General features: G+C 34.6%; 1 protein-coding gene across 4 annotated transcripts in view; it reads left to right on the forward strand.

The window, feature by feature from the left end:
• The window catches only part of LOC125059048 (dihydropyrimidinase), a 50764-nt gene extending 38989 nt beyond the window's left edge, over window positions 1–11775 (forward strand). For 2 of the 4 annotated variants that reach the window (XM_047663230.1, XM_047663232.1), the window contains exons 6-15: window positions 137–283; window positions 2319–2445; window positions 5188–5296; window positions 6164–6312; window positions 7084–7271; window positions 7810–7894; window positions 8625–8768; window positions 9156–9287; window positions 9867–9942; window positions 10419–11775. In XM_047663230.1, the coding sequence (XP_047519186.1) occupies window positions 137–283; window positions 2319–2445; window positions 5188–5296; window positions 6164–6312; window positions 7084–7271; window positions 7810–7894; window positions 8625–8768; window positions 9156–9287; window positions 9867–9942; window positions 10419–10446 (1185 nt within the window). In that variant the 3' untranslated portion in view covers window positions 10447–11775. Of the gene's footprint in view, window positions 1–136; window positions 284–2318; window positions 2446–5187; window positions 5297–6163; window positions 6313–7083; window positions 7272–7809; window positions 7895–8624; window positions 8769–9155; window positions 9288–9866 lie in introns of all 4 variants that reach the window. The other 2 variants (XM_047663233.1, XM_047663234.1) reach the window with 2 other exon arrangements.
• The last annotated feature ends 2929 nt before the right edge of the window (window positions 11776–14704 follow it).

A 14704-nucleotide genomic window follows, 5' to 3' on the forward strand; every position in this document is an offset into this window, starting at 1 on the left:
GACCTTAGAGACCTCCCGTAGAACAATTTTTTGCCGCTGATGACCTCATCTATCCCCTATTTGCGTTTGAACCACGACTTTTTGGCCACCCTGTATATATACATATGTTTAAAACTTTTTCATCACGTAATTACAGGTGCACGCGGAAAATGGCAACATTATAGCTCGTAACACCGAGAAGCTCCTCGAGGCTGGAGTGACAGGACCCGAGGGTCATCAGCTCTCGCGTGATGAGGAAGTGGAAGCCGAAGCTGTCAACAGGGCTTGTGTGATCGCCAACCAGGTATTTTATTATTACCTTACCTTAATAAATTGATGGGAACTTAAGAATATTTTAGGCAAAAATTAATAATAAAAATCCTTTTTGGTATGGAAATATACTCTTAACTGTATTTTATATACATAAAAATGCACGTGTTTATTGCGCAGAAAAAAATATTGGTATTGCCGGGGATCAAACACAAGACCTCAGGGTTGATAGGCGTGCGACTAGGCCATAAATATATATTTTGTACGTTTTAGCTTGCGTTTAGACATTTATCAACGATATGTTCTAACGATTTCTTATGATTTGTGTGCTTTCTGGTCATAATTTTTAATATTTCAAGATTAATTTTAATATATTAATTAAAAAGTTAGAAATGAATATCTTTTTTTTCCTATGTCCAGAACCCAGGATCTTTTCGTTTACATCACAATGAATCGTTCACCATTCTCATTTCGTTAACAATGTTAATGAAAGTCGATAATATTTTTTTAAAGAATTTTGTCAACATAACATTCAAAACTTCTATAAAAATACTAGCTGACACGGCAAACATTTTTTTTTTTTTTTTTTTATAAAACAGGGGGCAAACGGGCAGGAGGCTCACCTGATGTTAAGTGATACCGCCGCCCATGGACACTCTCAATGCCAGAGGGCTCGCGAGTGCGTTGCCGGCCTTTCAGGAATCGGTACGCTCTTTTCTTGAAGGACCCTAAGTCGAATTGGTTCGGAAATACCTCAGTGGGCAGCTGGTTCCACATAGTGGTGGTGCGCGGCAAAAACTGCCTTGAAAAACGCTCAGTTGTGGAACGGCGGACGTCGAGGTGATACGGGTGGAATTTCGTATTCTGTCTCGACGTCCGATGATGAAATTCAGCTGCAGGTATTAATCCGAACAACTCCTCTGAACACTCTCCATGGTAAATGCGGTAGAAGATGCAGAGTGAACCCACATCTCTACGCAACGCCAAAGGATCAAGCCGCTCGGAGAGGGATTGGTCGTCGACGATTCGAACCGCTCTGCGTTGTATACGGTCAAGTGGAAGGAGCTGGTACTGGGGAGCCCCCGCCCAGAGGTGAGAGCAGTACTCCATGTGGGGCCGAATTTGCGCTTTATATAGTTGCATGCGGTGGCCCGGAGTGAAGTACCGCCTCGCCTTGCTGAGCACACCAAGCTTTTTGGAGGCTAATTTAGCCTTTCCCTCCAAGTGACCGCGAAACTGAACGTCGTTCGATATGTCAACGCCAAGTATTCCAATGCTGGCTGTGGCTTTAAGAAGAGTGTTTTCGAAAAGAGGAGTGGCGACAAAGGGTGTTTTTTTAGCGGAAAACGCGCAAACTTGTGTCTTCTTGGGGTTAAATTGGACTAGGTTTAGTCTGCCCCAGTCTGAGACTCCACGTAGTAGAGTTTCGACTTCAGACACAAGTTTGTTCCGGTACTCATCGACAACTGCCCGAGAAATACCTGCCCGGCCAGTGTAAAAAGTATCCCCAGTGCTGTCATCCGCATAGCAATGAATGTTGCTAAGTTGCAACATATCATTGATATGCAGAAGAAACAGGGTCGGGGATAGAACACAGCCTTGTGGGACCCCAGCGTTCACGGGTTTAAGGTCGGAACATGCTCCGTCGATGACGACCTTGATGCTCCGATCGGCCAGAAAGCTGGAGATCCAATCGCATAATTTCTCGGGTAGCCCATAGGCTGGAAGCTTCGAGAGCAGTGCTCTCAAACATTGTTTTGCAATTATATTATTTCTAGGAAACATTTTTTTTAATTTAATAAAAATTACCATCTTCTAAAATAAAACATAGGGGTGGTAATATGATCGAAGAGGGGTGGAAATTAAGGGTTGTATGTATTTTTGCATGCTGTATCATAAAAAAATAAAAACAAATAACTTTGTCTAAATAATAAAAATTAAAGAGCCCTTAGCATTTAGGATGAAAAATAGATGTCCGATTCGCAGATACGATATAGCACACAAAATTTCACGAAAATCGGCCGAGCCATTTCGGAGAAGTTTAATTACATACATTACTCGTATTTCAGGCAAATTCTCCCCTATACATCGTTCACATGATGTCCAAGAGCGCCGTAAAGGCTCTACGGATCGCGCGTACACGTCAACGACCACCAGTTTACGGTGAAACCTTGGCCGCTACGGTTGGTACTGACGGTGAGTCCATTTTATATTGGATATCCTCTTGGACTCTTTTTACACGCTTTATATTAGCTTCACCTGTATGTATGTAACCGACTCCTTGGGACTCGATTTTGACCCACTTTTAACTGACAGATTTAATTCAAACTTTGCGCACCTGGTCAAAGATCGATGACAATACAATAATCCGAAAAAAAAAAGAAAAAAAAAATTAACTAAAAAATAAAAAATAAAATAAATATAGTTTAAAAAAGCTAAAAAACACACTTTTAAATACAATACATACCAGTATTTTTTGTTCATTACCATTTTCAGCCTAAATTAGGAATTATTTTTCACTTTTTAGTTTTGGTCCAAGATCCCAGGGCCGCCAGACGTCACGTATTTTCTGACGGATGAAATGTGGACGATTGGGTAGTGTTAGTATGTACTATGATCGTATGCCTACCTGCTAGCTTGGTCAAACGGCCAATTTCCAGGTATCAGGTAATCAAGGTACACAAAAACATTACTTACTTCACGTAAATTCTCATGGCTGATTTTTATATATGTTTTCGAGTGTATAGTTAAAAATAAATTGTCAATACTCCCAGACACTTTCCGTCGGCCATATTGCTTGACAGACGCTTTAAGGGTCTCAAAATAATTAGTCAACTTCACGGAAATTCTGACGCTCCATTTTTATATATGTTCATCCCACAACTATTTTAAAAGCTTTGACAAGAAGACAGACCGATCCAAGGGGCCAATCATCCCCTAAACTAAATTTTAATATCCCTATGAGTGGGAGCGCGAGAGCATTATCTACGCGCATGAGACTGAGTGAGGCCGACTGCGCTGTTAAAGCCGTTTAATATTTTGAAGAAAAATGAAGAGTACCAACAAGCATTTCACCGTTTTGGTACGTTGGATTTTGTTGGTTATGTAGATGAAGAAGAACGTGTATTCAACATAATACAAAAATTTATCTGTGATGTTTACAACGTTCCTGGAATAATTGATGTAGATGCTGCCAGACTACATTTGTTTATCATTTACATACATGGTATCTGATATAAATGAAGAATTCAATCGAAAGAATTTAAGAAACTTCGATGCCAGTAACTTACCACCTTGTAAAAGTGAGCTTTGGCAACAGTTTCGACGGGCTAGCTTTGGAACAATGCAAGTATGAAGATGATAAATATTTTCAACCCCGAAAACAATGGCTGGACACTACAAGATGGTAAATATGATTTTCATTGGTGAGATGATGATGATAATGAAGATTAAAAGCCACTGTTAAGAAATATTGAAGAATTAATATTTTTCCACTTTGTTTCCAAATTTCCAATAAATAATTAATTCAAAAAATTGCTGCTATTTAAATATAAGTGGTATTTTTAAAAAATATTTTTTAGTAGAACTAAAAATGTTCTACTAAAAAATATTATTATTAATAAATTGAAAAAAAAATGTCGGACAACTTTAGTATTATTTATTATGTGTCAAATTTTTTCTTATTTTTGTTGCTATAATTTACTTGTCAACAAAAGTTCTAAAAATTATAAAATATCTGTTCAAGTAATTTTCATGGCTTTAACAGCGCAGTCGGTCTCACTCAGTCTCATGCGCGTAGATAATGCTCTCCCACTCATAGAGATATTAAAATTTAGTTTAGGGGATGATTGGCCCGGCCCCTTGGATCGGTCTGTCTTCTTGTCAAAGCTTTTAAAATAGTTGTCGGATGAACATATATAAAAATGGAGCGTCAGAATTTACGTGAACTTGACTAATTATTTTGAGACCCTTAAAGCGTCTGTTAAGCAATATGGCCGACGGAAAGTGTCTGGGAGTATTGACAATTTATTTTTAACTATACACTCGAAAACATATATAAAAATCAGCCATGAGAATTTACGTGAAGTAAGTAATGTTTTTGTGTACCTTGATTACCTGATACCTGGAAATTGGCCGTTTGACCAAGCTAGCAGGTAGGCATACGATCATAGTACATACTAACACTACCCAATCGTCCACATTTCATCCGTCAGAAAATACATGACGTCTGGCGGCCCTGGGATCTTGCTCTATTTGATGTGCTTTAAAAGCGTGTTTTTTAGTTTTTTTAAACTATATTTATTTTATTTAACTCAACTTTACGGTCAAGTAGGAGTGCCGAAGGAAGATGAAAAACATTATTAACTTCAAGTAAAAGTCGTCAATCGTTTAACCGACTCCAAAAAAAGATATCAATTTGTATGTATGTTATATTCTTGGAATTGAATATTACGGGCCTTCGGGCCGCTTTACTCAGTATTTTAGACATGTACAATCATTCCCGGTGGCGGCCTTCCCTGGAAAAAACTACCTCCAATTGTTTAAAAAGAGTCCTCCTTTAAATAGAAGCAACCAATAATAATAAATAAAACCACCACCAACGTGTATGTTTGTCCTTAAATATATCGAAAACTCAGCCATATCGAAATGATCCTTTTAAGACATGACATTTATGATATTGGTAAATAATTATATCTTAAACAAGTTTGACAGCATTTTATACTTATTACCATTACGTCAAAAACTCAAGAACTTGTTAGACTTTGATCATTTATTTTGTATTAATTATTTATCCAAATATAATTAATACAAAATGAATGATAAATATCTATGTTAATCGAATAATTATTTCTATCATATTTCTTGTTAAATTTTCTTATTTTGTGTTAGTTCCTACACCGCGTAAAGGCGATTTAATATATTTATATAAAATTACAGGTACCCATTACAAGAACGCTTGCTTCCGTCATGCGGCTGCTCACGTCTTATCTCCACCTCTGAGACCTGATCCTTCCACTCCCGAAGCCATCGTACAGGCGCTCGCTGAGTAAGTATAAGACCAATATATATATGTATATATATATATATATTTAAATATCACGTGTTTTGTGTCAATATTTTTCACAGATAAATGTGGTTTGAGTCGCTTATTATTACTTTTTTTATTTAATTATTAATGTCCTGACGTTTTGAGACCATTTTTCGTAGTCAATAATAATTTTAATTTAAAATAACATATTCTAATTAATGTTAAATGTTACATGTGTTATAAATTTTGATAATGGACTACCTAAAAAAAGTTTGTACATAAGTACACGCAGTACTTATGTACGCGCGTAAGAAGTTATACTTCTTTGTCATTATTAAAAAATAGTTTTTGATTGCATGCAAATAATTAATTACAATTAAATAATCAAATACTGGAAAAGGGGTCATTATAGTCAATAAAGTTCAGTTTACATTTGAAAAATTAAATAAATAAATATTTATTATTATTCTCTTACATTAAGTGTAACATAAATTCTATTATTATTCGAATGTTGTTTTTAAATTATGTCCAATGCCGTAGCATTTTCCGTGGGCAACTTCATTCTGATAATTTTGTGTCGCGGTGCGCGCGCATCGTAAAATTTCACTCTCATCAATTTTTCATAACGCGCCTAAAGAAGTATAACTTTAAAAGGGTTTAATTATTATTACTATTAATAATGCCAGTGGCTCTACATCCCTACGTCTTGCCCACAGATTTTGTATCTGTTAAGTGATCATTTATTCATTCTTAACCAACTATTCTTAGATGACCAACCTTCTGTGCCAGTTTTCCTCCACCATACATCGCCCATTAATGCAAGTCGATGTTTCTAGTTATTATGATTTTTGACGCGTCATATACCAATAAAATTGTATATTTCAGTGACGACCTCCAACTAATCGGCAGTGATAACTGCACTTTCAATGAGAAAGAGAAAGAGTTGGGCAAAGGCAATTTCACCAAAATCCCAAATGGTGTGAATGGTGTTGAAGATCGAATGGCAATTTTGTGGCAGAAGGCTGTTAACACAGGTAAACTGACGCCGACATACTTAATTTTTTAGAAAATCATATATTTTTTATATTCTTTTTTAGATTTATATGAATTAAACGCATGCTTAAACATAAAAAACAGGTTTCATAAATTATTAGATACTGGGCGGCTAAATACTGACATAATTAGTGAAATAATTCCTGACTAAAATAATAATGGTAAATAAGTACTTAAATTATTTAAATTTCTACTATACAGTGTAATTAATTAGTTTCCATCGTAATATTTCGAATAATCATGTGTTTTTTTCACTATAACTCAGCCACTGCTTTGAATAGCGCTATTTTTCATTTATTTTAATTATAACTAGCTGCCCCCGCGAACTTCGTTTCTCCTTAATGTGATTTTACTTAGCCTATTTTTAGTACATACCAACATGGAACATTTTGCTATGCTACCCCAGAGACTGTTCAGTTTTCCGGAATGAAAACTTTTTAGGTTTTTCTGTGAGTTTTCTCTATATTTAAACCTCAGAGTTCAAGTTATAAGTTCTACTCTCTCTTACGTAGAGGGTAGATGAAAATTAAGGGTTGCATGTATTTTTGTATTCCGTATCATATCATATCCGTCGTGTGGGCACCCCTTATCACTTAGAGATTTGAAAGATAGATAGTAGCCGATTCTCAGACTTACTGAATTTGTATAAAAAAATCATAAGAATCGGTCGAGCCGTTTCGGAGGAGTATGGGAACGAACATTGTGACACGAGAATTTTATATATTAGAACATATATTATATATATGTTATAGGTATAATGGACCCGTGCCGGTTCGTGGCGGTGACGAGCACAACTGCTGCTCGCATCTTCAACCTGTGGCCCCAAAAGGGTCGTATCGCGGTCAACAGCGATGCGGATGTGGTGGTTTGGGACCCCAGACTGGAGAGAACCATTTCTGCCGCTTCGCACCATCATGCTGTTGATTTTAATATATTTGAGGTACAATAGGTTTTGACAGGCAAAAGATGATGTGTTTGTCATTAAACTTAAATGGCTGGACCGATTTTGATTAAATTTATGTTTCAGATTTATAATTAGATGTTTTTTTGTATAGTCTTGGTTTCGTTAGTACGTTGGTTTTCTTTCCAAAATACTATATAGATGACACTCAAACTGCCGGAAGGCTCGTAAATGCGTTGTCGACCTTTTAAGCTTTTAGTTTTTTAGTGTATTTAACTAGTTTGTGTTTCCAAAATGTACGTAGATGACACTCAAACTGCCGGTAGGCTCGTAAGTGCGTTGTCGGCCTTTTAAACTGTTGACTTATACTTTATACGGTAGTTTACTAGTTTGTGTTTCCAAAATGTACATATAGATGGCGCTTTTGCCAGTTTTCTGTTTGAAAATAATTAAAGTTAAAATATAAAACAAGGGGTGAATGTTAAGTGTTACCGCCCATGGACATTTACATTGCCAAAGTGCGTTGCCAGCCTTTAAACTGTGTTAATGTTGCCATTTTAAAAACCTATTTTTTTAGGGTCAACACGTAGTGGGCAGTCCTCAGTACGTGATAGTGAACGGACGGGTGTGCTTGGACGACGGGAACCTCAGAGTTGTTGAAGGTGAGATAGGGAACAATTCAACTAGGGGCATGGGGCATTTTCATTTATTTATGATCCTTGTGTATCCCCCCGATCCAAGCGTTGTTTTACCAGGTCTCACCTAAGACCTTTGGCCACAAGAATTAAGAATATGTGAACCGATAATAAAAAAAAATTTTTTTTAATTTTATATAGTTATATATGTGTTTAGGCATAAGGCACCGTTCAAGTATTACGTAACGCAATTTTTAAAGATTTTAGAAGCTCCCTCCCCCCCATGTAACGCACTATAACGTTTTTCTGTAACACGGGATCAAGGGATTCCCCGAAACATAAACTTAGGAAAGCAAAAATAAAACTAACGTACAATACAATACAGGGAATCTCTTTACAACATAAACGAAAAGGGTTGCTAATTAAGCCCCCCCCCCTTTTTTTATTAACATAAAAAATTTTACGTAACGCGTTGTTTAAATAACCCCCCTCCCGCCCATGTAACGCACTGTAACGTTTCAAAAGACTCCCCCCTCCCCCCAAATTGCGTTACGTAATACTTGAACGCTCCCTAATATGACTTACACAAAAAAATCAGTTTTTCAAACCTACCTTGATTTCAATAGCATAACTATAATCCTAGTTGTGGTCAAGCTTCATCAAAATCGGTTCAGTAGCTTTTATATATCACGCATGTGTACAAATAATGTTGACAGGTAAATAAGTATTTTTCTTAAAATGATTGGCGATTATCCAGGTCTGGGTAAATACCTGAAGACCCCACCGAACTGCCCATTCATCTATGGAGAAGAGAGGTCCCGCTCACCACAGACGCAGAACCTCGAGGTTCCTGTCACACCCTCGAAGATCACCAATGGAACACCCACACACGACTCCCATGGTAACACTTAACTCTTAATATTATGTATAACATATACATATATGAATTAATTGCTAAATAATCATATTACAATTTCGTTCCACAAATTTTGCTTCATCTGAGCTTGTCTGTACTCTTTGGATTTGATATTGTACAAAGCTTCATGATTTAAAAAAAAAAAACAATTAATTGTTCATCATTTTCGCTCGTCCAAGTAATTCTATTAAGTAAATATGCACACCGCTACACGCGACAAACGTTGAACTAATGTTTATCACCGCTATTTGACGTTACAGAGACTCTCAACGTTCTCTAGAAAACCTACTCCGATGTTATTTATAGACACGTATGGGTTACGTCACCCAACGCTACATTACGGCCTTTAGATATAGTTATAAATATAATTAGCAGAGCTGAGCGTGGCCCAGAAGCAGCTGGAGGGTATGTCGGTGACGTCATCGGGCTGCAGCACTCCCACGGGCCGCAAGATGCGGGAGCCGACGCAGAGGAACCTGCAGAACTCCACCTTCTCTATCAGCCGTTAGTAGCAAATGTTTTTAGCCACAAAATAATGTCTGGACCTCAGATTTGTAATTTCTAATAGACAAGTTGATCAGCCTTCTGTGCCTGACACAATGATTTTTTGGTCTATGGTCATTTTCTTCACAATAGCCTAGTCTAGAATTCTAGGCCAGCACTACTCAACACATATATTACACACAAATAAGTGTATTTTTTTAGAACGATGCACTCCACTCAAACATAATCTATGAAACACACTTTACTTATTTATAAAAGCTTGCCAACGACACATTGATACATTGGCACAAGAACAATAAAATACAATTTTTAATGGTACAAGCACATAAACATCATAACACACACGAAGAGATAAAACAATTATAAAAACTAAAGGAAAATCGATTTCAATATGCTCGATTTGGATATCGGTGAGTTTTGGCCAAAATACGTTCTTCTGTAAGGGACAAATGACAAGTTGGGATGCCAGGGAATCTAGAGGGTACGCGAAATCTAAATTTAGTTAAAAGGTTGGGGCAATTGGGGCTGATTGTTAAATATATTAAATGCAAAAATTTACACAAAATTTTAACTTTTCAGAGGAAATGGAAGGTCTCAATACAAAGACGTCTGTCCGCGTGCGAAACCCGCCCGGCGGGAGATCCTCAGGACTCTGGTAAAAACCGGTTTTAACTGGAATTCGCCGCGCATAACCGGTTCAAACCGGCTCACTGCTTCGCGCGGCGCTTTTGCTTGTGAAAATATATTTTGGGACGCACTGCGCCTACGCACTCACGGGGGTGCTTTAGCTTATCATTTTTAAATCTATTTATAATTGACGACTACGTGACTGAATAAGCAACTTTTGACAAGATTTGTGTTTCAAAGCTTTTTGCTTTAAAGAATATTTAAAAAACACATTTTCATGGTATTAAAAAAAAATCAAAAATCAAGCATCATCATTATCGGAGCTTGCTAAATTGGCTTACTATATAGTATATACTTTAACTTTTATATTTACAAATTTATAGTATTATAATTTATTTAAATTATTTTAAGCTGCTTTTAATTTAATTATATTATTACTTATAAATAATTTTATGCAGTTCAAGAACTAATAAAAGTTATGTGTAATTATTACTAAATTTTCAGCCTTCCTGGTGGTCTAGATGGGATGTAATACCTATAGGTTCATTGCCTCATATTAAAATTTATGTAATTTAATTTATAAGGATCGCGGCTTGTGTGTATTCTTGAAATGCTTTGTAATGTAAACTGTTTTAAATATATGGCAGCTACTACTTATTTTTAAAAAAAAATATTTTTCACAAGCAAAGTGTATGTAATCGTGATATGTTTGTATGGTTATGAACGTTTTCATTATTTTTATATACCCAATCTGTGGAAATGATATTTTTATGTTTTGGGTCCCTTTTACCTTATGGACTGAGTTAGGAAATGTGTTATTAGCAATTTGTCTATGGCCATTAAAATATGGCTTCCTTTTAGTGTTACCAGTAAAATTATTTCCAAGAAATTTCGCATAAATTTAATCTTGTCTCGCATGACGCACTCTGACAATCCTTAATTTATTCCTATATAACATTTGTTATGACATATGTCATAATTGATATTTTAGCGATGGTTTTTAATTTTACAAAATTGACGTGTCAGAATGAAACAGATAAGAAATAGGTGTGCCCCATGCCCCATTAGAGGATATTGTTGCGAAAATATATTATGAACGAATCATAAACGTGCATAATATTTGTTTAATGTATGCATTTAACTATGAAGAAACCAATTTATGTCAAAATGGTTTGTTGGTATTAATTACCACCAATTAGGCCTCATTTTTATTGTATTTATATAATTTCTGTTGTTTAGGTACAATATTGTGTATCATTTACTTAGAAAACGAGTGAAACAGAAGCAAGAATATATATAATTTCTCGATTGTTATTGTACTTTTGCTATTTAGTGCTTCATATAACACAAATATTCACTGAAATGACCAAAGTAGGACTTGCTACCTATATAGTAAGATAGATATAATGTTTTGTTATAATAAATCCCCAAATAGCTAAAATTATTGCCTTGTAGCGCCATCTATATTTTAAATGTTAAAACTTCCACACATTTGAATTAGCGCCATCTATCCACAGAAAAGATAAATAAAGTGGATAGGGCTTTTGGTACAATTATTTACTAGGAGATGGCATTGCATTTTACGCTTAAACAAATCTGTCATGTTTAATCATACGCGCTTCATACTAGCTGCAGTCGGTGCCCTTCCGTCTCTATTTATCTATTCCGTATCGCTAACAATAGGAATGGCGCTTAATATTGCAAATTTAGAGCAAAAATAAAACAAATTAGTACAAATTAATTCAACTTATACCACCCTTTACCTAGTCTTTGTCCTCACAATTTTATAGCGTATACAACTTTTCTAATTATAATTGTCTGTTCTTTATTATGCATTGTAAAATAAACAATGTAATCGTAATACCTGTGTTTTATTTTACAATCCCTTACTGCCATAATGTTGTCTAGCTAGCACGACCACACTAATAGTTTCATTTTATTACAAGCGCTGCTCAAGTAGAAAGTAAAGTTACTATCCTATCACGAGTTTGTGTTAAGAATACATTAAAAAGAAACCATGCTATGGCAACATTTTGAACGACAAAATGCCAATTTCGTGAACCAACTATATCAGACGCTGGTAAGTGTAGCCGTGTATAAAATATTTGTATGTAGCAAATTATGCGTAGAGACTCATAAGACTCATACTACTAGTTTTCTTGGTGAGGTCAGTACAATATGAGTTCTTGTTTATGATTTGATGTTAGAATTACATGAAATGAAAAACATTCTTACGAGTACAAATACATAATTTCTCACTGATTAAATAATTATTAGTGTTTAAACTAGACGCTGGACTAAATCAGTCGGGATACTTCAAGAAAGGACGTGCCGTATTTGTAGACATTTATAGGAAAATACAGTCTGAGTATGTTTGCGCTGTTTTATTATTGGATAAATTATAATTAATGTTATATTAATTATATTTTATATTAGATTAAAATAGAATAACATGTTGAAGAAAGTGCGTTTTTTGGGTAGTTTATATGTAGATTAGCGTTGTGTATGATATGGTTTGGTCGGTGTTTGTTTACCAAAAAAGTCCGCATATTTCCATTTATTTATTTCGTTATTCTAATTGTCTAAAAGTTACAACAGTTTTGATTTTTCGTACAAATGCGTACAAGTGAATTCGTTTGGGGCCCAGACTTGGGTTATGTGATAGTATTTTTTTTTTTCGCGAGACACGACTGACATACTCTCCTACCATGTTGAGAAGGTTCGAACCTATTGGCTTGTTATTCTGCGCCTTATTCTTTATTTATTCTTAAATGCGCTCAAACTTTCGGCTTTTCGGAAAGTGTTTGAGAGTAGTATTATGAGATTTGTTTTAGATTTACGATTCGTTGTGTTGACATCCGTAATTATAAATGTGTATGTCGCAGCCAACTAGCTTAAATAACCGTTCAATGAACAGGTTAGTTGCGACATGTCTATCGAAACCTTAGTACTTTGGCATCCTTACGTCACGCGTTGGAAATGCTTTTTGAGGGCTTATTATTGTTTCATATTTTTTATAAGTGTTATTTCGAAAGTGGAGGGATTTGGAACGTAAAGGGTTACCATTGAGTATACCATCTTTTTACTTGTGAACTTTCTACTTTTTCGGATATTTACCCGATTGAGTATATCCTGGCTTGTAGTGTCAATAATATCTTTAAATTTATTATCATCTTGGTTGACATTTACGCCTTACTTTTCTCTAAAAAAATTGTTTGTTCTTCATGAAACTAGTTCACTTTTTATTTTGTTATTTTTGGAAAGAACGGAACATCCCTTTCAACTCCATGCAAAATGTTACGAATCCGTCGATATTATAACTAAGGAAACTGCTGGATGGATCTATCACTATCGCTTTCATCGCTTTATCGGAGTAAAGCGGCACTAGACAGTTACACAGATGGTGTTTACTTAGTCTAAATAAAACACATTTTCACAAAATTTAAATTTATTTACACTCTTACCAATTAAATTATTGCTCTTCTTATTAAAAACAAATATTTACACTATTTACATTATACAAATACTATTTACAGATCATACAGATAGAGGGCACTGTTTAAGAAACTATGGAGCATTATAAAAATACTGCGACCAAACTAATATTGTAATAACTTAAACGCTTTACTGAAGTTGTCATGTAGATTTTCTAAACAACAGATTGGGATGAGGTTTTAGTAAAATAAATACATCTTATAATTGAAATGTTACGATTTATGATATAATTATTTTGCAAACAAGCGAAATTTACGTTCTAAGGTAGATTTCAGTTATTTAAATCAAATTTAATTGTCTGACGTGTTCTGTATACTTATGATCGCGTAAATTAATACGCGTGAAGTAAATTCTGGTAATTTGTTTTATTAATTTTTGATGAATTCTTTAAAACCGATGTTAAAGAAGTGATCGGCAATAAAGACAAGCCTTTTTTAATTAAATAAAGTTAGAAACGTAACCTTGATAACACTTCACGCGTATTAATTTACACGATTATAATATTCAGACTACGTCAGATAATTAAATTAAATTTATTGAACTGAAATCGACCTAATAGAACGTAAATTTCCTTAGGTTTAAAAGAATTAATTTTAAAAGAAAATCTTAAACTTAAAAAATCTGAATGTTTATTATTACAAAAAGTAATTAGTTTCAATAAACAATATTTCGTTTGACTTTTCATGACATTAGGCTATATTACAATAGATAGGCTATTTTACAATGACTATTTTATAATGAATTTATTAGGAATTTAATAAAATTTAAACAATTAGATCCGAATTAAATTGCCCAAAGTTTTTGTACTCCCAACCCTGCACATTTTAAACTTCACAAAATGGAACCACTTGAAATACTAAAGCATGAAAACTTAAAGTTTCATCAACGTAATTTAACATTTTGGAAAAAATTAATTTCCGAGATCATTTGTTACAAATATGTCAGACAATTTTGTTTAAACGTCAAATTCCTCGACTAATTGAGGATATTAATTTATACATAATAAAAGCAAATTAAATGCGCGTTTGATAGTTAGCAGTACGTACAAAAATTTTGGTCTAAGATCCCGATATACAACGACCTTCACCGGTATGATTATTAGATAAATTCTATACCAATCGAAAGTATGTAGCCCATAGAATATGCAAACGTTAGGTTGTTTTTTAATCAATTAATTATTTATGTGTATATTTTTTATGTGACACTAAAGTATATATACATCTTTAGTAAAAAAGAAAGTTATAGTGATACATATATAATACTACCCTGATTAAAAATATTGATTGAAAAAAAAT

This window comes from Pieris napi, chromosome 19 (genome assembly GCF_905475465.1).
Source record: "Pieris napi chromosome 19, ilPieNapi1.2, whole genome shotgun sequence".
NCBI lineage: Eukaryota > Metazoa > Arthropoda > Insecta > Lepidoptera > Pieridae > Pieris > Pieris napi.